Source organism: Spea bombifrons, chromosome 11 (genome assembly GCF_027358695.1).
Source record: "Spea bombifrons isolate aSpeBom1 chromosome 11, aSpeBom1.2.pri, whole genome shotgun sequence".
NCBI lineage: Eukaryota > Metazoa > Chordata > Amphibia > Anura > Pelobatidae > Spea > Spea bombifrons.
This window is the reverse complement of record NC_071097.1, coordinates 1677223-1701213: the sequence shown is the minus strand read 5'-3', so window position 1 is coordinate 1701213 and position 23991 is coordinate 1677223. Positions and strand designations below refer to the sequence as shown.

Below are 23991 nucleotides of genomic sequence, written 5' to 3'. Positions count from 1 at the left end.
GGAATTCATTTATGTTGCTAAAAGTATCGCCCTCCATAACAAAAGTTAATTATCGCGGAGCTGCCTCCGGACTCGTCAATGAACTCTCTTCACTTCGCGAGGCCATGCAATCATACGTGTCCAGATCTCAATGCAAACGCTCTCCTTCCCTGCATCAGCACGGAGGGCTTATGTCTTTATTAGATTTAATATGGGGAGCGCTCTCTTGCATTGCCAACATGGCGATGAGTTGTTCTGTGGACTATGATTTACCACCATGATGGTCCCAAAAGTTGTGCCCTGAGTCCCAAAGAAAGAGGGGTCACTCTCTACGCCTTGGGCTTGTGTCTCCTGCTGTCAATTTAACCTGGCTCCTTCACAAGCAGCATGAGAAGCATGTGAGGCAGCCGTGAGGAGACAGAAGGTCTGTGGTGGAATTGGATCTTCTGATCCCAACAAAGCCCAAGGAGAAGAGCAATTTTTGCACATATGCCCCCAAAACAGGTTCCTGCTGGTCCACTACTGGGACCTGAATCAAACAAATATGGAAGAGTGGTTGCTTACATGGTCCATCAGCTGGTCCATAATTTAAGAAGAAGACACCAATGGCCATGAGAACACAGGTTCTCCAGACCATCTTGCGCAAGAGCTGGACACGCTTGACCCCTTTCTTTAACAAAGAGTTGAAAGCCAGTGCTATCGATGTCCCGATGATGAAGACAAACCTAGAAGACAGAAGTCGCATGTCACTGTACCAGTAGAGAGAAGGGATTTGGGGGAGGCAATATTAGAGTTAACTCCTATACAAAAAGTTCCCCAAATTTAGGACGGTCTCAAAGGGGCACTTGTGTGTTCCTCACTGACCAGCTGTCCGCACCGAGGAACATGATGTCACGCCGGTTCCACCATAGAATGTTGGCAACAAACTGTTATTTTTAGACAAATTAAATCATCTAGATCCCACATTCCCTCACCATTAATTGAATATCTGCCGGGAACAATTAATTGTCATGTGACAAAAAAGCAGGCAATGATAGGTTGTTTTCATAGAGTGTAACATAATGAGAAGTCTAGGGCCCTATGTCTATCCAATGGAAGAGAGGAAAGCATTGGTTTTTTTTGGGGTGGGGGGTTATTCCCTGACCACATGGAAATCCCAAGCCCCAAAGGCTTCATGAAAGGAGAAAAAGCGGCTCCAAATATACTAAGGGGGGCCAAAAAATGCCGAGCTTTCATCTTCTGTCTTAATGACCACTAACAAACATGACACAAAAGGATGAGCCCTCTCAGTATGATTGCGGTTATACAATAAACAGAATTAAGTCAATAATGTGATTGCTTTTGATTGAATGGGTCAGTAGGAAACGTATTACCCACTTTACAACCCATTAACATCCAGGCGCGCATTAGAGGCCGGTTTAGAAACTTGCTTACCTCAATGTAATCTAGAATTTATTTAACCTCTTTGTGTCTGCTTCAATACACACGCGCTTCTAACCTTCCCTATGCGGTGTGAATACGTTCTCGGGTAACATGAGTTTTGCGTAATTATTTTTAGATACTTAATGATACAATACATTTTTGGGGAGGAAACACGCTCTTTGAAGAACAACGTGAACTAGCTAATTCAAATTATGATCTTGGCGTCATCATTATTAAACATGTCAACCCAACTATGGGATCCAAGCTCATCTGGGTTCTTTACTAAGACGTGCGGAAATTCCACTGAACGCTGGCCAACATGGTGAACTTGGGGGATATCCGGCGGTAATTTCGAGTCTTTAGGTTTTTTAGGAGCTGAGCTCCTGTAATTAGACCTCGTTGAGATGAAAGTGGTTTCTGCACAATGAGTCCCGATTAATTCAGTTGAGTTAAACCAATGGTTTTCTGGATAAGGTCTTGGTCTTCCTTGTGTCTACTGGATTATGCAGTAACTTGGTGAGAAGACCGAGATATGACTTGAGGAGAAGACCTCAACTAGATGGTAGGGGCCTCTGGCCTTCAAAGATGGGTAATATGATACATCACTACATATGTTTACATATATTTAATATTCATTTTGTTAATGAAGGTTTGATATGGGTCATTTTGATGAGCAATGAAAGAATTTAGGAGTCGCCTTGGATTTAGAGACCTGGACGAGGACATCCTTACGAGTCAATAAATTAGACACCATAATTCGAGTTCTGTCTATATATGCAGTAGATGTTTATGTTGGCATGCAAGGTCTTCTGGAAGTCTTCCTCAATCCATCTCTGAACCTTAGACACCTTACACCAGGAAGCCTGGCCATAAACATGTTCCTGTCTGGTAGTCAGGAGTCCTTATCTACTTTCTAGGTCAGCTCCTGTTGACCTCATAAGAGAAAGAGTCTATTTATCAGTGGTTGTTTCAGGAAGCAATATTATACAACAAAGGTTTGCCTGAGAAAAGGTGCTGGGGAGTTATGACCAAAATGTAGATAAAGAGTTTAATGACGGGAAGTTAATTTAAACCCAAGCGACCAATAGATTTTGACATCAGATAAGAGTCAATGACGCATGCCAGGCTTCCTATCTGAAAAGTCTTCCTTACTCCATCAGTCATTAACAGCCAGTTTCCAAATTTCTTCTGACTCCTTGTGATTCCTGAAGACCCAAGTAATCAATGTTCCAAAGAGGACATCCTACCATATTCTTCTTCTTCTTCTTCTTCATGACTTATATTTTCAGAAGCATAAGGAGCTAATTTTCATCACCTACTTGCTGGGGTCTGAATCCTAGGAGGACCATTTGACTTATAAAGGACCACATAAGCTCTGCCATAAAGCAACAGCATAGCGTGGTGTGGGAACTCTGGGGTCATGTGACAAGCCAAAATAGTCCTCTCCAGCCACATTTAGTGTAATTTAGTATTTTTTTTGCAAGAAACTAAATGGACCCTTATTGAATGGTATATTAAAGTCTGAATCACAACATATAAAATACATTAAAATGATTAAAATAAAAAATAAATAAAATGATTAAAATAAATTAAAATAAAATAAAAATTAAAGAAAATTTGAATTTAATATTTCTCCTGTGTAGGTTCACACAGACACATGAAACATTTATTTTAGAAGCAAATAGATTTTAATATTTTAGGAAAGTGCTACCCTGTAAAGGAAGACAACATAATGGAACATTTCCAGTTTCTGTGAAAATTGACATTGATAAATGAAAAATAGTAACAAAAAGAGAAAAAAAGGAAATACTTACCAAGGCATAACCAAATCCGCCACTGTTAATCCTGAAACGTAGAAAATTGGAGAAAAATAAGCTAAAATGTGCTAAAATTCCCCAAATTATTAAAATCGGTACTGACAATATGTAGGTAAATGTCGGCCCCTGCTAATAAAATCCCTTCAATTTGGGTGAACCTAAAAATAGTGCTTTATTATCCAATAGGAAAAAGCACAAAGCTATAGGTCTTAACCCTTTCCGTGACGTGTTAGTTGGAATATTGAGCCTTCAATTAAATAAATTAAATTTAAAAAAGGGGGGAAAATATCTAACAATTAATAATTACAAATATTGAATATTAATTTTATTTATTAAATATACCGTATTTGCTCGATTATAAGACGAGGTTTTTTTCAGAGCAAATGCTCTGAAAAATACCCCTCGTCTTATAATCGGGGTCGTCTTCTAATCAGACCTCAAATAGAGGTCTGATTAGGAGACTAAGATCCAGATCCCCCGCACCGCTGCAGGGGACCTGGATCCTCCTGTCGTCGCCCCCCCCACACACACACACTTACCGGTGCTTCCGGAGGTGAAGTTGGCAGCGGGGGTTTGTATGCGTCCGTCGCAAATACCTTCCCCGACTGTCAGAGATCATTGTTCCAGAGTTCCTGATCTCTGACAGCCGGGGAAGGTATTTGCGACGGACGCATACAAACCCCCGCTGCCAACTCCACCTCCTTCCGGCTGCCGCGGAATGAGACGTCAACCCGCTGCCCCGGCAATACACCAGGAAATTGGAAGCACCGGTAAGTAAGTAAGTGTGTGTGTGTGTGTGTGTGTGTGTGTGTGTGTGTGTGTAGGGCATTTCTGGAATGCCTTACACCCCTATATGCCACTCTGGCACTTAGGGGGTTAAAAGGCATATTATGGGGCAGAGTGGCATATAGGGAGGTATAAGGCATTTCAGGAGGCAGAGTGGCGTTAAGGGGGCATTTAATAGTGCACTCTGCCTCCTGAAATGCCTTATACCTCCCTATATGCCACTCTGCCCCATAATATGCCTTTTAACCCCCTAAATGCCAGAGTGGCATATAGGGGTATAAGGCATTTCTGGAGGCAGAGTGCTCTATATAATGCCTTTTAACTCCCTTAATGCCACTCTGCCTCCTGGAATGCCTTATACCTCCCTATATGCCACTCTGCCCCATAATATGCATTTTAACCCCCTAAATGCCAGAATGGGATATAGGGGTATAAGGCATTTCTGGAGGCAGAGTGGCACATAGGGGGTCAAAAGGCATACCATGGGGCACAGTGGCATATAGAGGGTTAAAAGGCATATCATGGGCCACAGTGCCATATTGGTGTGGCAAGCCTGGGGGCAGATGTGCGTAACTGGGGGACAGGTTGGAAAATACAATAGAAAATATAAAAGAAATAAAAACAAAAAAAAAATATTTTTCTCAATCATAGCTTTTATTAAAAAAAATAGTTTACATGAATTAACATTTACTAGTAAAACTTTTTTCCTTTAGGGTCGTCTTATATTCAGGCTTTTTCTTTTTTTCCTAAGTTAATATTCAGATTTTGGGGGGTCGTCTTATAATCAGGGTCGTCTTATAATCGAGCAAATACGGTAATTTATATCATTTAATTTTATTATAATTATTTTTTAGGATCAAATATTAGGATCAAATATTAGGATCAAATTAGGTGAATAAGTTAGGAATAAAATTTTTTACAAAACAAATTGGTAATTGTAACACAAAAATTAAAACATATTGTATGCACAACTTACTTAAACAGTAAAAAAAAAAAATACATAAAAAAAAATAGTAAAAAAATTAAATAAATTAATAAAATAAAAAACTAACGCTGGTGCAAAGTTTGAAAAAGAGATCTTTTCGCCGTCCCAAGTCCCAACTTTTCAAACTTTGAATTAGAATGATTTATTTTGTTATTTTTTTTTTGACTCTTTAGGTAAGTTGTGTCTTGATTTTGAGTAAACAATGTTACCGATTGGCCGCGAATGGCAGGGGTTAAGCAGATGAATTTGCGATCCAGACCGTAATGGTCCGTCAGCGCCCCAAAGAAAATACATTTAGCAATCTCTTGCTTATTTCCAGATCAATATTGTCCTGCTGATTTGTCGAAGTGGCTTTTATGAAGTTAAGGCAGAGTTGCTGTTAAAGATCTCCACCCATCGTTCACGTGGTGGCCGATATTAATTCCTTTTTTTTCTCTTATGGATCAATACGGAGATTGGTGATTTGCTTAAAAGGTTCTCGAATGCAGAGTGGGCTTTGGGGGGGGGTTCGTTTATAAGAGGGTTTTTTTTTTGCTTACCGTTCCATGGAGCGTGTTGGAAGAACCAATAGCCACCACCTCCGTAGTTGACGAAAACCATCAAAGTCAAGGAAAACCTTGGGCAAAAATGTTCAAAAATTAAGACCAACCAAAGCAAGGCCCTCCTAGGATTCCATGCACTGTAAGAATATCGGATCACAGCTCGACGTTACTTAATTAATTTATTAAAATGATCTACGTCGTGCGGGGTTTTTTTGTCGATTACCAGAAGGTCCGCTAACCGGGCAGACTGTCATCGAGAAGATGTTGATTGATGGCGAGCATTGAGCTGACCCTGCTGTATCCCAACAAATCAGAAAGCCTCATAATTACACTTCAAAGAAATATTGCTGACTGAAATCCCCAAAGCATACGCGATACTTTCATAATCCCCGTCTGAGGAGACGCTCGGAGAACATAAGTCGTTGCCTCCTCCGTCTCATGAATGATACTCGGAGGGCCACCACCTTTAGCTATAAGACTCCACGTCTAATGGCTTATATTCCTAAGAATATAACTAGTAAGATGTACAAATTCTGGGCAAAAATCATTGAAGAAGAACTAAAATATTACGGTGAAGGAGAATCGGACATGTCCACCAAGCAGTAGAAACCTCAAACCTGTAGGATGTGGTAAACATTCCAAGTTCTTTTGTAAGAGCATTCCAGACCGTCGAGATAGAGGATTATTATATATTATGCACCATTTCGAGGTGTAGGTAGACATAATTACCAACAGTCTGGATTTCATTTTGAAAGTCTTGACTGGTGGCCATTACCAATCTTTTGGAAGCTGTCCCAAAGTAGTGGACCCCCATGTATTTGGGGAACAAGGGGTCGAACACTGACCAACACTGACCAAGAAGGCCTTGGAGCAACCAACCCATAAGTAAGATCTAGGTCTATATGGCGGCTTCACAGGAGCCTGAGAGCCCCAGAGGTTTGGAGAAGTCTACTCGCCAGCATGCCGCCATAGAGGGGTTAAAAATGTTTGACTGGCAAAATCAAAATTTCCCCTTCTAATTATTATTTTTTGTTGCTCGTAAAGTTTTGGCTTTGCTGATAGGCTGGGATTAGCTGAAAGGCCTAATGAAATGGAAGCAGGATTTACGAGCGCACTTAGAATGAGATCTCATATCGCTGCCCCCCCCACCGCTTGCCGTAATTACAATTCAATCAGATCTGCTTTGCTGCTTTATCCGCTACCAGCGTGGGATGCATGCAAATGTTTCATTTATTTTTATATGTTCTGTATAAATCACTCTGCGCATTAACCTGCCACGGATTTCTCCTAGTCCCTGCCTAAAATGGAGGCTTTTTTGTGGGGGGGTGAAAACGCGGGATACGGTTCACACTGCATGGCGTGTTCCTCAAACTAGTTTTTGTTCAGGAGCCGCCATCTTGCTGCCCCCGTCACATGGTTTTAATTGCCCGCCCCCCTTCTCGCCTTAAGATATTTGTGATAATAGAGAGAAACCGTCTCTGGTGCTAGAGGCTGATGCGCGGCCAATACAGGGGGAGAAACAGGAAGTGGGGTACAACTTCCTGTTTGGGCTGAAGGGAGGGTTCCAATGCAGTTTGAACTTGGGGATCATGGGTAATGGAGGGAAAAATTTGCATTTGCCTAAGGTTAAATTAGAAAATGACTTGTGGCGCGCATGATCTATGGTTTCAGTGCCGCATTCAATCATGGTTCTTTCTCTGATCCGACATTACATCAGCGAGACGGAGAGCCACCATGATTAGATGGATCTTCAAAGGCGGGGATGACCCGGCTTGGCTTCCCCTCGGATCAAAGACAGAACTAATCAAGATGAGTCCTTGGAGACACAAACTCCGAGGCCGTTGCCAAAAATTATATGAAAGCTGCCGCTCCATCTACTCATTTAGAACTAAATTCACCATAAAAAACGCCATTTCTGCTGAAATCCTGCAAAACAGTAGGTCAATTAAATCGTTTTTGTTGGGAACACTTAATTGTCATGTGACACGATAGCAAGCTCTGATAGGTTATTGCCATAGAATTTTGTTAAAAAGCTTCCTACATGGTTCTGTGCACTTTCTATACGATTAAGGATGAAATGACAGACATGGGACGAGGCCTACGACTTGTCACAGCCTTCACTCGCGTCTTTAGCCAGATGTTCCTCCTTCTTAATCCTTGTCCGGGAGTCTGGAGAGGGGAAGAAGCTTCTCCTCCGTCTTCCATCGGGCACGGAGCCAGCTCGGATGAGCTAATTGGTAATTGCTTGTTCTATCCCGAGGTTTCAGGGTGAATTCGGTAGGAAGGGCTCATCAAGACACATTATTCGACGTCCCAGAAGGCCGCCTTGGTGCAATTTACAAATTAAACCGGCGGCCATCTTGTCGGCTTCTCCGTCAGAGGCCGTGCTTTCTCTTTCGGGTTTTTTTTTCTTTTCTTTAATCAGGAGCTGTAAAAACTTTCGCCCTCGTTGTACGTTTCAATCTAACGGCTCCACTAACCGCAGCTAGCAAATGGCACGCGGCGGGTAATTATTGCCTCCATTAGTTACCGTGGCAACAGAGACAAAGGTTAAGCCACTTTCTCAGCAAATTATGACATGATATCGACGTGTCGCTAAAATATTTTACTTTTGATTTCGCAGGGAGCTCGGTAAACAGGATGGAGTGAAATACGGAGTAATTAGGCCGGGGTAAGGGTGTGTACGTGTCCTCATGGTGTGCGCGTGTTCACCGCCAATTAGATGACAGTAGGACGCATTCCGTACGTCCGGAACAGCGTGGTTGCCAACAATCCGTCCCAGCAAATAGCGTGATGTCATTCTCTGCCTACATTTTGTAGCAGTGTTGTGACATCATTTCCTGTCGTCACACGCACAGTGTCAGTTCAGTCTGGAGACCCAAAAAATCATGGAAGCTGGTAGCTATGATGCAACATCTTGGTAATTTTCATCTCCCTTCACATATTATCCTCAAAGTTAAATCATTTAGGAGCAGAAACAAGAAATACTCCAGAAGCAATAGTGAACGCATGCAACAGCTCTCCAGCACTGGTGGTAGGAGCTTATACCGCATGAGTATTATAAATGGGACTTTAGGGACAGGTTTTATGGACCAAAGGTTCTTAAATTAAATATTATTTTAAAAATGATTATTTGTTCCTGTTTCAATTGGCCAGTCCTTTCCAAAGCCTGAAATCCCAGCGACCCTCTTTCCTCCCCGATTTTCTAGCACCCTAACCCATAAAACGTAATAATTTACAAAGGATGGAAGCGAAATGTCTACAGAAACACAGGTCTGTCTCCGCACGTCGAGCCAAGATGCCCGGTGCATTCCGACACAATGAAATCCAAGTTGGCCAACGGGTCCTCGGAGACTGATTGAAGATGTCAGCCGCAATGCCGGAGAGACGGATTCCAGATAGCATTAGTGGTAAGTAAGCTTCTGCATCCAATATCCAGCCCCTCTAATGCTTTCGCGGGCTGTCAGCAGCTCCATGTCTGCGTTTAATTTCTCCTTTCAATCCAATGGGGAGTGACAGCCAGAACATTTAGATAAATACTCCAGGAGCCTGCGTTATATCCATTAGAGCCGGGCCACCGCACGGCCCAATCGCAACGATCGGACTGGCCAAAAAAAAAATAATAACTTTTTCCTGTTTCACTATGAGAGACTATAGACGGAAGGGTGCCTGACCTAGACACGGTTTATGCCAATGACCATTTGTGAGTTAGAACCTACCCAATCCTTTCGTCCTCTTGGGGTTTGTCTCTCTCCAATCCCCCCCCCCCAAGTTTCAAGTTCTTCTCCACAATTACAATGTTTCCGTCCGTAAAGGGATCTCTAGCTCCTGTGCCGAGCAGATCTACAACATCATCCAGCTGTTGACGTTGGCCTTCTAGAAGAACATCTCACTGTTAAGCTCGAATGGACGAAACCATAAGGGTTTTATAGGTTTTTATATATTGTTTTTTTAGAAATCCCAGAGGATTTTCTATGGGATGGACAATACACTAAGGGGATTATCTCCATTTCTTTCCCCCTGTTTTACAGCTTCCAGTGGTGAAGGCATCTCAAGCTCATGTAGGACGAAGATCTACAAAACCAGCCAGCTTTTGATGTTGGTCTTTGAGGTGTTTCTGGAGGAACATCACCCATGCAGTTTTTTTTGTACCCATGTTTTATGGTCTTGTTACAATGTTTCCAAGGCGTGAGAAGGCATCCTCAGCTCGTCAAATTGTCCAGCTGTTGACTTTGGCTTTGAGGTGTCTTCTAGAGGAACATCTCCCATACTGAGTCCAGACAAATCTATAAGGATTTTATAGGTTTTTAGATTTTTTGGGTGAAAAATCCCAGAGGAAGATGGACAAACCCAGCCATAATATGAGATTTGAGATGGTATCTAGTTTCCACAGGGTCAGTTCTAGGTGGGAACAGCAGAACTCTCACCCTGGTTCCTCTTAGGTTAGGGGTGGCATTGTTTGTGGTATATACATAACGTTTTGGGTCATTAGTAATATTAACCCTTTGGAGATCGATACTCATCAATCCCCGACACTGGAATTGTGACCATAAACGTAGCTTTGTCCTGTGGGGTACCCGTGTGAAATCTCAGAGCCAATTAATAATACACAAAAAAAACAAAAATTAAAAAAATATATATATAATAAATCATTCTTTTTATTTGTTAGGGCTTTAAAGATTAAAAAAAAAAGATATCAATGATAACCAGAGCCCGTAATTATTTGCTATCGGATTGGTAGCTGCTACGCTAAAGGAGCTCGACTCGCTCCGACCTTTTGAACATTCATCCCATGAAGAGGGATCGTCGGCTGGGCAGAAAGTTTGACCCGATACGGCAATTACACAGACGCGCCTGACGAAGATCTAGCGGAACTAATCACTTACTTTGCTGAGGTGGTTAATTAAAGCGGAGGCAAAGGAAGCATTATTGCTACCATAGCGTGCCTCGTTCTACTTAATTAGCATGTTGAGACACATACATGGGAACAGACAGGGTTTGCCCCTGAGTCTCGGGGTTTTTTTACCCTAATCTCGGGGGGCTCGAAGTGAATGTACACATTCTCAGGGATTTTAGCCCACTCTCGGGGTCTCAGAGTGAATGGGCAGATTCTAAATCCTAATCCCGACTGGTGCTTTATCACAGCTGGAATCCCTGCTTGAATACAGGTGACTTTTTGGGGGATTTAAAGGGTATAAAGACGCTTAATGTTTTTAGGGTATTTAATAATCCATGATATATTGTTTAGGATCATTTGGTTGTTAATAGAATACATACTTTTTGGATAATAAAGGTTCATTGTACGATGGTGGTTTGGATGTGCGAGGCACGGTGCCCCGGAGCATGGATTGAGAGGCAATTGAACATGACAAGCTACAGGTCACGCGCGGTCTGGGGTCTGGCCTCCTCCTTCTGCAGTTCCTCTGCCCCCAGTTATTCGTCTGTTCAAGTCGACACTCGTTCGAAGGTGTGAAAAGGTCACAGCACCCACGACAAGCCTCGGCTCTTAGAAGTAGTCATTTCAGAGAATTTAGCCCTTGGTGCTTATAAAGATTTCCGCGCGCTCGTTCCTTCTGGATGAGCAGTCACTCGGAGTAGAACGATAAAAGTGGTAGAAGAAACGGGGAAGGAACAGAGTAGGTAGAAGGTTTGACACCTTCGTTAAGGCCACCAGAAGGAGAAGATCCCATGATAGACGATGGTTTCGGTCATGGGGCCACCACTGTCTCAGAAGCCTGATAATCCATTTGGATACCTGGAACTTCTGTGGCAAAACCTTAGAACCTGCTGAATATGATGGAGCTATACTGTATGACCCACCAAGCCTATGTTTATAATCACTTCCAGGAAGTTGGGGCAGGGTTCTCCCAACAAAGACACGTATTTATGGACACAGACCACACATATCATTGATATATCCTTGGAATGACGTTCTCGATGTCACGACGCTTGGGTTTAGTCATTACGCCAGTGAGTTTTTGCTTTGAGGAACCTCTTCATAGATCACAGGGAGAAAGACAAGATATGGAGGGACATCTTAACATTCAGAAGGGGCGTAATCAAGGATGACCCTACCTTGGACCCAAGGTATCTGAAATGTCACCTGCCAGAAGCTTCCGCATGCTAGCCACTTCAAGAGGCAACCGGGTAGAACACTTGGCAAAAAAGTGACATGTTTGCCCTTGAAATGTCCAAACATTGTAAATAACAAGATTACGAAGCTCATATAAAACAAGAAAACGTGATCTCGAAGTCATCGTCGTAGCTGTGTCCTCACCGACGTCTTAGACTTAGCTTGGTCTCCATCAATCTTTTTTAGAATCCTTGAGTATTCCGTCATTCCAAGCGATAAAACATCATGTTTTCAATAAAAAAAATGCTGTCTTGTTGATGGTACGTTGATCGCGCGGGGGGGGCATGAATTAGGGCCCAGAGGGGTGGGTCGGAGATGGCCTCAAAGATAAGGCAACGCATCAGGTGGACGCATCAGGTTTCATTATTGATCTGTTGGCCTCTTGACTACACCAGGTTGTTGGCCATCATTTTTCATCTTCATCTTCCAGTTTTACTCCCAAATTCTGACAGATCTGATTTATTCCAACCGGGGGGTGGGCAGGGAAAGACTTGCGGGGGCCTTGGGGTAATTCAATCAGACGCTTATTCCTGCATAACCACTGATCTAATAATTCCACCCAACTCTAACAGCAACCTAAGATTACAGCTCTCGGGATTGCGTCTTCAATGTTAGGCGACGTTAATTGGTGGATCGCCTCCTCGTCCCTCGTTTAAAGGAACAGTCTCACTAGAGAGTGAAAGGGGTTAAAAAAATTAACCTGTTATTACATTCTATCTATGGAATGTTACCTAATTTATTTGTTACATAGAAACATGGAACCATTCGGACTGTCTAATCGGGACATTTTTACTGATGTAAGACCTTAATCAGTCGTTGGTCTCGTCTTAGATTCAGGAGCCGTATGTCTAAAAAAACTGGCACCATCAGCAATTTAATAGGAGAGATAACCCAATGGGGAGGAATAATCATGCAGATCATAAGAACAGGCCCCTGTTGCTAATTCCAAGATACTAGATTAGTTCTAAGCCGTGCCTTGTTAAATATAAGAGAGGCTCTAGTCGCCTATAATACATCATTATAGATGATACCTGGTGTGCGAAATCCAATCCTAGACAATGTTGTCGTATCCATGATTATCACTCTGAGGGTGGAAAGAAACCTTTAACTACTTATGGCATGAGTCCAGATATCTGCCGATTCTGTGTTACGGTCAATAAGAGCCATAACTTCTGAGCTTCTTCAATGAGTCACGAGGAGGCGACGGGTGATAACTCACAGATGGAAGCTCTGCTCACAACGCGAGCCCCCTTATGGACGTGTAAATTCACAAGCGGATGAATGAAGAGGTTCCCTCTAACAAAATATAGAATGAAGAGGTTCCTTCTAACACCTGCGTTGGACAATCAACGTTATTCAAGAATAATGATCTCTGATGGACACCAGTTGGGAAACGTAGTACATACAAGTCATCTGGGCTCACCAGGTGGTGGCATCTCACAAGGTTCGCTGAATCCAAACTGTGAAGACATTCTTGAGCATTTGAAGATTTAACACATAGCAGGGCTTTAACACCTCCACTCTTGGTGGACTCTACCTATGCGGGGGCCTTCGAGTGGTCAGTATAGAGATATTACATTGCATCAGGTGTCCTTGGTCATTTCAAGGAGCTACATATAATAGTTTTATTAGTTTTTATTATTATTATTATCTTGTATTTATATAGCGCCTGATGAATGGGATGAGCCATTCCTTTGAATTCATTCGCTGAATTATTCTACGAGATACAGCTGTCTACGTCTTGGCGGAAGGAGAGAGGCAGAAACGCCAGGAAGTAAAGGGTGGCATTTAAAATATTGCCCCCCCCCCGGGCTCGTAAATGAAGAGTTTGTCATTACTCTGTGGACAGACACGACCCCCATTAACTAATATTTAATCTTTTTTGGGGGGGGTTGGAAATAATTCACTTAAAATGTAGTTTTTTTTAATAATGTTTCTGACTTCCGGGGGCACAGAGGAAGGTCAGAGGAGAGGACATTATATGGCCGGGGTCTGGTTAACGTCAAAGGACCTTAGGAGTTGGGTGACCTACAGTCACTTAAGACATCATTTTTCTGCTGTAAAACCTTAATCTGTCCCCGGTCTGCTTCTGCTGGGAGGCTGTTCCACTTGTCTACCACCCTTGTCTGATGTAAGCCTCTGGTTTCAGGTTATGACCTCTTGTTCTAATATTTCTCCTCCGTTCTTTACCGGCATTCACATAAACCGATCCGGTTCGCTGTAGTGCAGACGCACACGCCAGGGCTAGAAAGGGTTAATGTCTTGACATGCTTCGTTAACTAAGGTTTAATTAATGCCCGGCGCATCAAAAGCCCATTGTGTTTCCAGGGCAGTTGTCACAGGAAGCCTGCCGAGTCCTCCTAAATTGGTCCATAACCTGTTGGTGACCTCGCGGTCTCTCGAGGAGCCATCTCCACGTTATCCTTCATCTACATCTACTGGGGGCTACTCGGGGTCTTCATGCTGCTGGACTCTGGCAAGCATTGAGGGGTATTGGCATAGGTGGGATGGACACTGGTGGGGCAGGTGGGTATGGATACTGGAGGGGTATGAACACTGGTGGGGCAGGTGGGTATGGATACTGGAGGGGGAGGGGTATGGACACTGGTGGGGCAGGTGGGTATGGATACTGGAGGGAGGAAGGAAGTGGGGTATAGACACTGGTGGGGCAGGTGGGTATGGATACTGGAGGGAGGAAGGAAGTGGGGTATAGACACTGGTGGGGCAGGTGGGTATGGATACTAGAGGGGGAGGGGGAGGGGTATGGACACTGGTGGGGCAGGTGGGTATGGAGACTGGAGGGGTATGGACACTGGTGGGGCAGGTGGGTATGGATACTGGAGGGGTATGGACACTGGTGGGGCAGGTGGGTATGGAGACTGGGGGGAGGAAGGAAGTGGGGTATGGACACTGGTGGGGCAGGTGGGTATGGATACTGGAGGGGTATGGACACTGGTGGGGCAGGTGGGTATGGATACTGGAGGGGTATGGACACTGGTGGGGCAGGTGGGTATGGAGACTGGGGGGAGGAAGGAAGTGGGGTATGGACACTGGTGGGGCAGGTGGGTATGGATACTGGAGGGGTATGGACACTGGTGGGGCAGGTGGGTATGGATACTGGAGGGGTATGGACACTGGTGGGGCAGGTGGGTATGGAGACTGGAGGGTGGGGAGGGAGATGGACAATGAAGTGGGGAGGGCGCAGATGTTAATGTGAATCATTCCTCTGTGTACGCGTTTGATTGGCGCGTTTGATTAGTGGGGGTTGGGCAGGAAATGAACGTGCGTTTATAGACGGCACGGATCGGGTCTGACCTCACACAATAAATCTGAATTTGTCTGGAAATGCTAATTCCTGGCGGATTCGTATTCGCTGAGCAGTACTTTTGTCCCGTGCATTTAATGTAACGTACAGCCGGTAGATGAGTGGAACAGCCTTCCAGCAGAGGTGGTAGAGGGTAATACAGTGAAGGAAGCTCCTGAATCTAAAACGAGGCCACAACGTTAATCTGTTTTAGATTGTAAGCTCATGAGTCGAGCCCTCAGAACCCCACCGCTTGTGCTAGGAGGAGCTTTGTATAAAAATAAAGCTAGATTGTAAGCTCACGGGCCGAGTCCCTACGTTTCTGTGATGCCTGTATGTGTGAAGGCATCTATGTGTAAGTTGTACAGTGCTGCGTAGATCGGGGAAGGGTTAAGCGAAGTGTCAGCGGGAGTTTATGGACGAGACGTCCTGTGCAGACGGCCGGCGGATGCTGGCTGGCGGACTCCGTGACGGAGCAAAAAAACCCAGCAGCCAAACCATTACGGACAAAAAATATTCCGCATGCAGCTCCTGTGCCATACCTTCTGAGTGTCCCTGTTTAGCTTGGTCAGTCCCTCTCTGAAACTCCTGTACCCCTCTCTTCTCCGCTGATACCCCTCTATCCCCCCGATTCCTCTCTTTCATTCCCCTTTTCCTGTTCCCTTCTTCCCGCCCCTGAGGCTCCTCTTTCTTGCAATGTGCCCCTGTGCCTTCTCCTGATGCCCCTCTTTCCTCCTATGTGCCATTCTTTCCTCCCCTGATGCCTACCCTATCTCCCCTGATACCCCTCTTTCCTACCTGTGCCCCTCTGCTGATGCTCTTCCTTGCTCCTCCCCTGATACCACTCTTTCCCCTCCTAATGCAATCTTTCCTCCCCTGATGCCCCTCTTTCCTCTCCTAATGCCATCTTTCCTCTCCTGATGCCCTTCTTTCTTCTCCTAATTCCATCTTTCCTCCCCTGATGCCCCCTTTCTTCTCCTAATGCCATCTTTCCTCCCCTGATGCCCCTCTTTCTTCTCCTAATGCCATCTTTCCTCCCTTGATGCCCCTCTTTCCTCTCCTAATGCCATCTCTCCTCCCCGATGCCCCTCTTTCCTCTCCTAATGCCATCTCTCCTCCCCGATGCCCCTCTTTCCTCTCCTAATGCCATCTCTCCTCCCCGATGCTCCTCTTTCTTCTCCTAATGCCTTCTTTCCTCCCCTGATGTCCCTTTTTCTTCTCCTGATGCCCCTCTTTTCTAGGAGGTCAGAATGGTTGCTGGGTATGAGGGGATCGCAGGGTTCTACAGCCCTAAAAGTGTATAGAAACAGCAGGAAGGGGCTTTATAAATTAACCCATTATTCTTCTAAATGCCCCGCCCAGTTACATAGATAGGCAATAAAGCCACAATAACTCCACTGGTGCTCGTGGCAGGAGATCCTGAAAGCCTCCGTTGGTGAAGGTGACTCGGCGTCTCTCGTTTGGGTTTGGGTTCTATATCCAAAGAAATATGAAAATGAAAAGCCTCGAAGGTCTGCAGTTGGTACGTTACCCTCTGAACGTGTCCAGGGAGAGCAGACGCGGAGACCGGGGAACATCAGAGTCCGTCCCACCATCCCGGGCCGGAGAAGAACTCTACAGAAGAAGAAGTCAAGGGATCAACATTCTATAAACGCCATGGCAACCTCAATCCACAATCTATTAAACCCAAGTTAACAGCCAATGGAAGCAGTGGCTGACATGGAGGGGGGATGGGGCGTCCACCCCGAGGGCCACTCATCAGGGGGGGGCCACAGTGGTCCTAAGTCGCCCGGAAATTCCCTCACTCTCAATGTCTTCCTATCTTTTCTGCCAACGACTTCCGCGTCCTTGTCTCCTTTCCCGCAGTACTTCCATAAAGAGGGCGGAGCTGCGGAGCTGCGGAGCTGCGGAGCTGCGGAGCGCGCCACATGGACAGCCTCTCCCCCGTTCTTACAATCAGGGGAGAGGGCGTGTCTGTGAAGGCCCCGCCCTTTAGCGGAAGTAGTCTGAACGGCAGGTTCAACGAAGCTGATGGCGGCGAGAAGAGGACGAGGAAAGGAGACGGGGACGCGGAGTCCCAGTCCCGCTGAATGTCCCAACCATTCCTTAATTGTCACGTGATGCAAAAGTGGGCACTGATAGGCTGTGATAGATTGTTCTTAAATGCCATTCCTACTCCTGCTGAGAGCCCAAACCCATTTCTAAATGATGGGAAAATATTGGCTCACTTACCAATGGGGGGGGTAAATATACCGTTAAGAATGTGCGTGACATTTATTCCGCCCCATAGGAAGTTAGCATATTAATATTCGAAGGGTGCTAAAAAAAAACAGAGCAAAACCTTCATTGGGAGATAAGGCCTTTTGCTTTTTTCACCCCGGGCCAGCGCATGGTCTCGGGGCGAGATTGAATTACGATGTAAACAGATCAGGAAGCACGCACTTTCTAATTCTCCGTGATGGATCTGCGTGTCATTCCCAGATGCCTGATAGCTGAAGCAGAGCTGGCAATCAAGGCCTCTGTCTGCCGGGAGGAACATTTTCGTTATCATTATTTAGGATCCACTCTCGTATAAATCAAAAAGCAATCGCCAGCTTTACGGAAAGGGTAGTGGCTAAGCGGAACAGCCTCCCAGCAGAGGTGGTAGAGGGTAATCCAGCGAGGGTATTAAACATGCATGGGATAGACATACGGCTCCTGAATCTAAGACGAGACCAACGACTGATTAAGGGGATTAGATAAAAAAAATGGACCAATGTAGAACAACTTGGATTTTGGGGATAAATTTAAGCAATTTGGTTAAGTTTATTGCGATTTGGTGCCCAGAGAACTCAACTAGGACACTTGGTAGATACGCTGTCAGTCTGTGTGATGTGTGATGTCATAGTTAATGGCACAGCGGCTGGCTGAGAATCATAGGAGTTTCTCTTAGAGAATGCTTCCTTTTGGGTTTTTTTTTTCTTACAATTTTTCGCGCACAAATCGTTTTCTTTTTTTCCAATTATTTCAACAAAATATGTTTTTTGCCATCTGTTCGAGCGAGAATATACAAATATGTTTTTATTTTACATATATATATATAGTATTTATATGTACTTTTTTCATATTTCTTTGGGGTTTTTTTTGCAAATCTTGGTGCAATTGTTGGAGCAAAAATATTTTTTCAAAAAAATGGTTTTTTTCTCCTTTTTTTAGCAGGAGATAAAAAAAATGTCTGCATTTTTATTTATTGCGGGGGGGGGCTAAATCTTTTTTCTTTTTCTTCTTTTTTTATTTATTGCGGGGGGGCTAAATCTTTTTTCTTTTTCTTCTTTTTTTATTTATTGCGGGGAGCTAAATCTTTTTTTCTTTTTTCATTTATTGCAGGATCTAAATCCTTTTTCTTCTTTTTTTTATTTATTGCGGGGGGCTAAATCTTATTTCTTTTTGTTCTTTTTTTTTATTTATTGTGGGGGGGCTAAATCTTTTTTCTTTTTTTATTTATTGCGGGAGCCAAATCTTTTTTCTTTTTCTTCTTTTTTTATTTATTGCGGGGAGCTAAATCTTTTTTCTTTTTCTTCTTTTTTTATTTATTGCGGGAGCTAAATTCTTTTTTAAATTTTATTTTTCTTCTTTTTTTTTAAAATTAATTACGGGAGCTAATTTTTTTTCCTTTTCTTCTCTTTTTTTATTTTCGCTTCACTTTTTTTTTGCCAGTAACTGCATTAGCGGCCTCACTCCAGCGCCTAGCGGGTTAAAGAACATCATCAGGAAATTGTCTGTTATCTCTCCGTTCTAACAGGATTAAGGCTCCTTTTGCTCTAATGGGTCTTTCACAGCCCCCCCCCAGGACTTCAAAGGTAATTCAGATGAGAGCAGCGATCTGATTGGGCGATAAGCGACAGATAACGCGGCAATAAAAGCACCAGATTGATTAATACCGGGTGCAGATACCAAAACCCATTTCCTAATTCCCCTCCCCTCCCCGCTGAACACAAGCTGCCAACAAAACATCTCCAAAACAATTGCCCCCATTTGGAATTCAGAAGGGGCAGATCACTGTATGCACACGTCTACATAACTTCAAATCGCCCTCCTGCTCAACAATTTGCCCCAAAAGGTTAACAGAGAGCCGAAGAAGCCCCCCCCTGTTATATCTCTGCCCCGTGTGATGGATGATGAGAGCTCCACCACTCGGGCTTCATTTCATTTGTTATTATTACGCTCTATGGACCAGCTGCGGCTGTCTCTGTGCCCATCGCTAACTAACCCGGGGGGGGGGTTTATTATTATAACGGATGGGGAAGAAATTGAAGCTTCCGAACAAGAAGATCCCCTCACTGTATTACACTCTACCACCTCTGCTGGGAGCCTGTTCCACGTATCCACCACCCTCACAGTAAAGCAACACTTCCTTAAAACAAGTTGATGTTCTTTTTTTTATGAAGAATCAAACTTGCAGGTGCCTCTTTAGATGTATGCACTTTAAACAATTGATTGCTAGGTTAATTAACCCATGAGTTCCTGGGAGCCCCTCATTTCTTTTGTTTTTCGCTGATTTGCGTAGCATGACTTTTTTTGGGCGCTGCGTTATGTATATAATCTTCTAGATTTTACCGCCACTGGGAATCAGTTCCAGGTATCTACTACCCTTTCAGTACCTGTACATTTCCTCCCATTACCCTCTGGCCTCTAATTGTAAATAGAAAGCGGGTTTCTGATTGGGTTGGATGAAAACATGTGGGTTCTGTACGTACGTCTCTGCACAGGCCGGGGCAGTTCTGCCGGGAGCTCCGGGTGCAGTCCAGCCTGCAACAAATAATCATAAAAAAAGGGTATTTCGTAAAGTTTCTTTTTTTATTTATCAGTGTAGCATATATTGCCCGATTTTAAAGAAAATCGCCTACCATTATATCAGATTAAAAATACATTTTCAGAAATATTTCTCTGTTTTCTTTTTTACCCCAGTTTTCAGGCAGCTGCATATCAGCCGTTTGTATGATTCTCGCTCTAAGCCCCGATCTACTAAACCCCCCGACTCCTTATCATACTGCCTGTGGGGAACAATAGAATGGCTCAGTCTTATTCACCCGTTTGGACTCTCTGACTAATGAAAGTCTATGGAGGAGAGGACTTCATTAGCACTGCCATAAAGCATCAGCTCAGTGTGGTGTTTGAGCCCCAGTGTGTACACCCCAGGTTTATTGCTTCCTGCCCTGAAGGCTCCTGTTGAGTCATCGCCTGAAGATAAGGTGGTTCCTCACAATAATGTTTTATTCAAAGTCCGGGGCTTTCTAAATGAACCCATTGAAGGTCGTAACAGTAGAGGCCACGTTTACAAGACCGGACATCAGAATTACCTTGACACGTAGGTGAAGAGGAGGAACGCTCCGCCGATCCCCAGTAGAACCCCGAAGGCCACCAACAAAGCTGTCAATGGAATTATGAGATATCATCAGGAGAGAACTTCACCAGAGAAGAATCAGATACTTGACATGCTGGTTCTTCACCCCTTCCAGGTTCCTCAACCCATGAGAACATTAGGCTGCCAAAAATATGGACTTTTGGTGGGAAAAAAACCATGGGACTTATCTACCTGCCCATCTGATGACCCATTGATGACCATTTTTGACCAGGTTTCTCTGATATAAGCATCGGGGTTGGACCTTGGTAGGACGTCAGCAGTGGTGACATCAGAGGGGACATCTACAGCCAACTCACCGCATAGATGGCCAGTAGACCTCTTTGGTACTGGAATACGAGCCCATCGCTTGTCTGAGGTTGAAGGACCTGATTTGTCCCGTTTCGCTGTGAAAAAAAAATCCCTGACTTCTAAACCAAATCTCTCCAAAATAATAGCAGTTATTGACACACAAAAAGTTCAAGTTCCGGGAGGTTTCATTAAATGAATCATACAGGAAAAGCCGCGACGACCACATTTCCGCCATTAATTGTGAACCGGGAATTAGGGATTAAACGCAATTAGAGGAAATAAAGATTTGGGAATCCAGCGGGGAAAATGTGCGAGAAATTGCTTCTTTGGTTCCAAAAAATATCACGACGCGTTTTAGAAATTAATATATATTTTTATTTTTGTTTGTTTTTGTATAGAATTTTATACACACTCAAACCTGTTGAAGGACAAAATAAAATCAGAAGAAAATATATTTCATAAATATATATATTTTTAATTTCTTTTTGTTTTCTTTGAAAAATAGAATATCACAGAGCAAAGAAATTATAATAATAATAAAATGTATTTTGGTAATCAGCTCAGGAGTGATGGGAGTGATAAAGGGTCATTGGAACACAGGAGTGATGGGAGTGATAAAGGGTCATTGGGACACAGGAGTGATGGGAGTGATAAAGGGCCATTGGAACACAGGAGTGATGGGAGTGATAAAGGGCCATTGGAACACGGGAGTGATGGGAGTGATAAAGGGCCATTGGAACACGGGAGTGATGGGAGTGATAAAGGGCCATTGGGACACAGGAGTGATGGGAGTGATAAAGGGCCATTGGAACACAGGAGTGATGGGAGTGATAAAGGGTCATTGGAACACAGGAGTGATGGGAGTGATAAAGGGTCATTGGGACACAGGAGTGATGGGAGTGATAAAGGGCCATTGGAACACAGGAGTGATGGGAGTGATAAAGGGCCATTGGAACACGGGAGTGATGGGAGTGATAAAGGGCCATTGGAACACGGGAGTGATGGGAGTGATAAAGGGCCATTGGGACACAGGAGTGATGGGAGTGATAAAGGGCCATTGGAACACAGGAGTGATGGGAGTGATAAAGGGCCATTGGAACACGGGAGTGATGGGAGTGATAAAGGATCATTGGAACACAGGAGTGATGGGAGTGATAAAGGGCCATTGGAACACGGGAGTGATGAAAGTGATAAAGGGCCATTGGAACACAGGAGTGATGGGAGTGATAAAGAGCCATTGGAACACAGGAGTGATTGGAGTGATAAAGGGCCATTGGAACACAGGAGTGATGGGAGTGATAAAGGGCCATTGGAACACAAGAGTGATGGAAGTGATATGGGGCCATTGGAACACAGGAGTGATGGGAGTGATAAAGGGCCATTGGAACACAAGAGTGATGGGAGTGATAAGGGGCCATTGGAACACAGGAGTGATGGGAATGATAAAGGGCCATTGGAACACAGGAGTGATGGGAGTGATATGGGGCCATTGGCACACAGGAGTGATGGGAGTGATGAAGGGCCATTGGAATACAGGAGTGATGGGAGTGATAAAGGGCCATTGGAACACAGGAGCCGTTTCCAGCTACAACAGTCATTTATAGCGTTAACCCCGCCTGCGCTGGATTTCTGATCCTTTTCATGTTATTATAATGGACAAAATGTGCTCTTCTCTCAAAAATGCATAATCGACCCCAAACTTTTGAGCCGCGTGTTTGAAGAAGGCCGTTACATCCGCCGTTCATAACCACAGGTGAAGTCATGGTAATGAAGGGGCGGCGTGTAAGTGCTAAGTGAATGTTTTTCCGCCTCGGCGGCCCGGCTGCCGCCGGTTATAATTTAGAGCGATGACTTTAACCTGAGTATAATATCATATTTCATTTTAATGAAGATGCGCCACGCGTGTCACCGAGAGGTCAGAGCTGACAATCTACGCGCTATGGAAGCGGAAAAAAGACACTCAAGATTACCACAACTTCCACAGGGAAGCACGCCTGCGGTTCATATCAGCTGTGGGGAGGAAAAACTGGAACAAGGTACACAAGAATATAGTGACGACGGAAAAAAGCCAATGGTCCCATCTTGTCGGCCATTTTGAAGACTTCTTTCAGTCTCTTCCAGGTATCTACTATCTTTTTTTGGTAAATTTGACTCTTCTCACATCTCCCTTCTCTGTTCTTCTGGGTTCACATTAAGGTTCCTTAGTCTTCCCAGGTACCATGTTGGGGGGCATTCTTCGAACTCCCTCTAAACTGAGCCTGTCTGAAGCCATGGTATCCAGAAAATTACGCAGTATTCTAAACGAGATCTCAAATCTGTCGGAGTGGTTAAAAAAAGAAGGGGCTTCAACCAGAACAGGGGCAATATGGCGGCAAGAAGCATCCTTCCCGCCCCTTGTTGGTATTTTTAGGGGCATCGATAGGAGAAACTCTTTGAAGAACATCCATGAGCCAAGTAGGGCTAAAGTGGGTCACATCCATTCCTGGTTCCAGGTAGCTCATCGCTTTTGTGATGTCAGTCTATCGAGATGATGTCATACGTGGCTCCTGGAACTAAGTTCCCTCGACATAATCCGACGTGCCTTCAAATGAAAGATTTACTCCGTAGGATTCCAAAAATCACATTATTTGTCAATTTACGTGAAGAAGGAACTCTGTGCAAAGATATTGACCTTTGAAAACAAGTAATTTACTGAGAATGCTTCGTTATGCGGTCATTTGGCTGGAACTGATCTCATTTCTGAGGCCCATTAGGTCATATCAGTGACCCATTATCTTCGTTTTTAGTTAGTTAACCATCTGTGCGGTTCAACCAAACCCCTCCTCTCGGTTACTGCAGAGGGACTTGCTGATATCAAGTAAGGAGGGGCTGGTTGGGATAATTCCAGTCCATTCTTAGACCTCCTCCAAGAGGACCAAGAAGACCTCAAGACCAGCATCTCCACTTCTTCAACCACTCTTCCAATCACGGTACAATTTATTTTTGTATATAATATTCTCATTCTTTTAAAATTCTTTATTGAAGGTAGAAAGTAGATCCATTGGAACCATCAGAGGTGGAGAAGATTCACCGAGAAGAAGAATCTTCGACCGAAGAAAGTCGACGGTATTACCCAAACTCGATGCTTTCTCTCAAGAAGGAACTGAAAACCAAAATAATCTCTCCAAGGTGTAATTTCCAAAACTTTTTATAATTTCCAATTTTTTTTGTTGTAATTTCGAAAGTGATTACGTGAAATCAGAACTCGACGACTTTTAGTTTCCATAAAAAAGAACATTCTAGAATTTTTTTGTGTGTCAAACGTTTAATAAAACGAACCAAATTAAAATAA

The 23991-nt window shown here is 44.0% G+C and overlaps 1 protein-coding gene across 1 annotated transcript in view; it reads right to left on the bottom strand.

Annotated features, from left to right (window-relative positions):
• Positions 1 to 23991, bottom strand: part of LOC128469278 (heparan-alpha-glucosaminide N-acetyltransferase-like) — a 63820-nt gene that overhangs the window by 28686 nt on the left and 11143 nt on the right. Inside the window, exons 6-11 of the mRNA XM_053451099.1 lie at positions 20308 to 20377; positions 19705 to 19756; positions 16500 to 16582; positions 5529 to 5605; positions 3216 to 3246; positions 544 to 704 (exon numbers count right to left, since the gene is read on the bottom strand). Of these exons, the coding sequence (XP_053307074.1) occupies positions 544 to 704; positions 3216 to 3246; positions 5529 to 5605; positions 16500 to 16582; positions 19705 to 19756; positions 20308 to 20377 (474 nt within the window). The remainder of the gene's footprint in view (positions 1 to 543; positions 705 to 3215; positions 3247 to 5528; positions 5606 to 16499; positions 16583 to 19704; positions 19757 to 20307; positions 20378 to 23991) is intronic.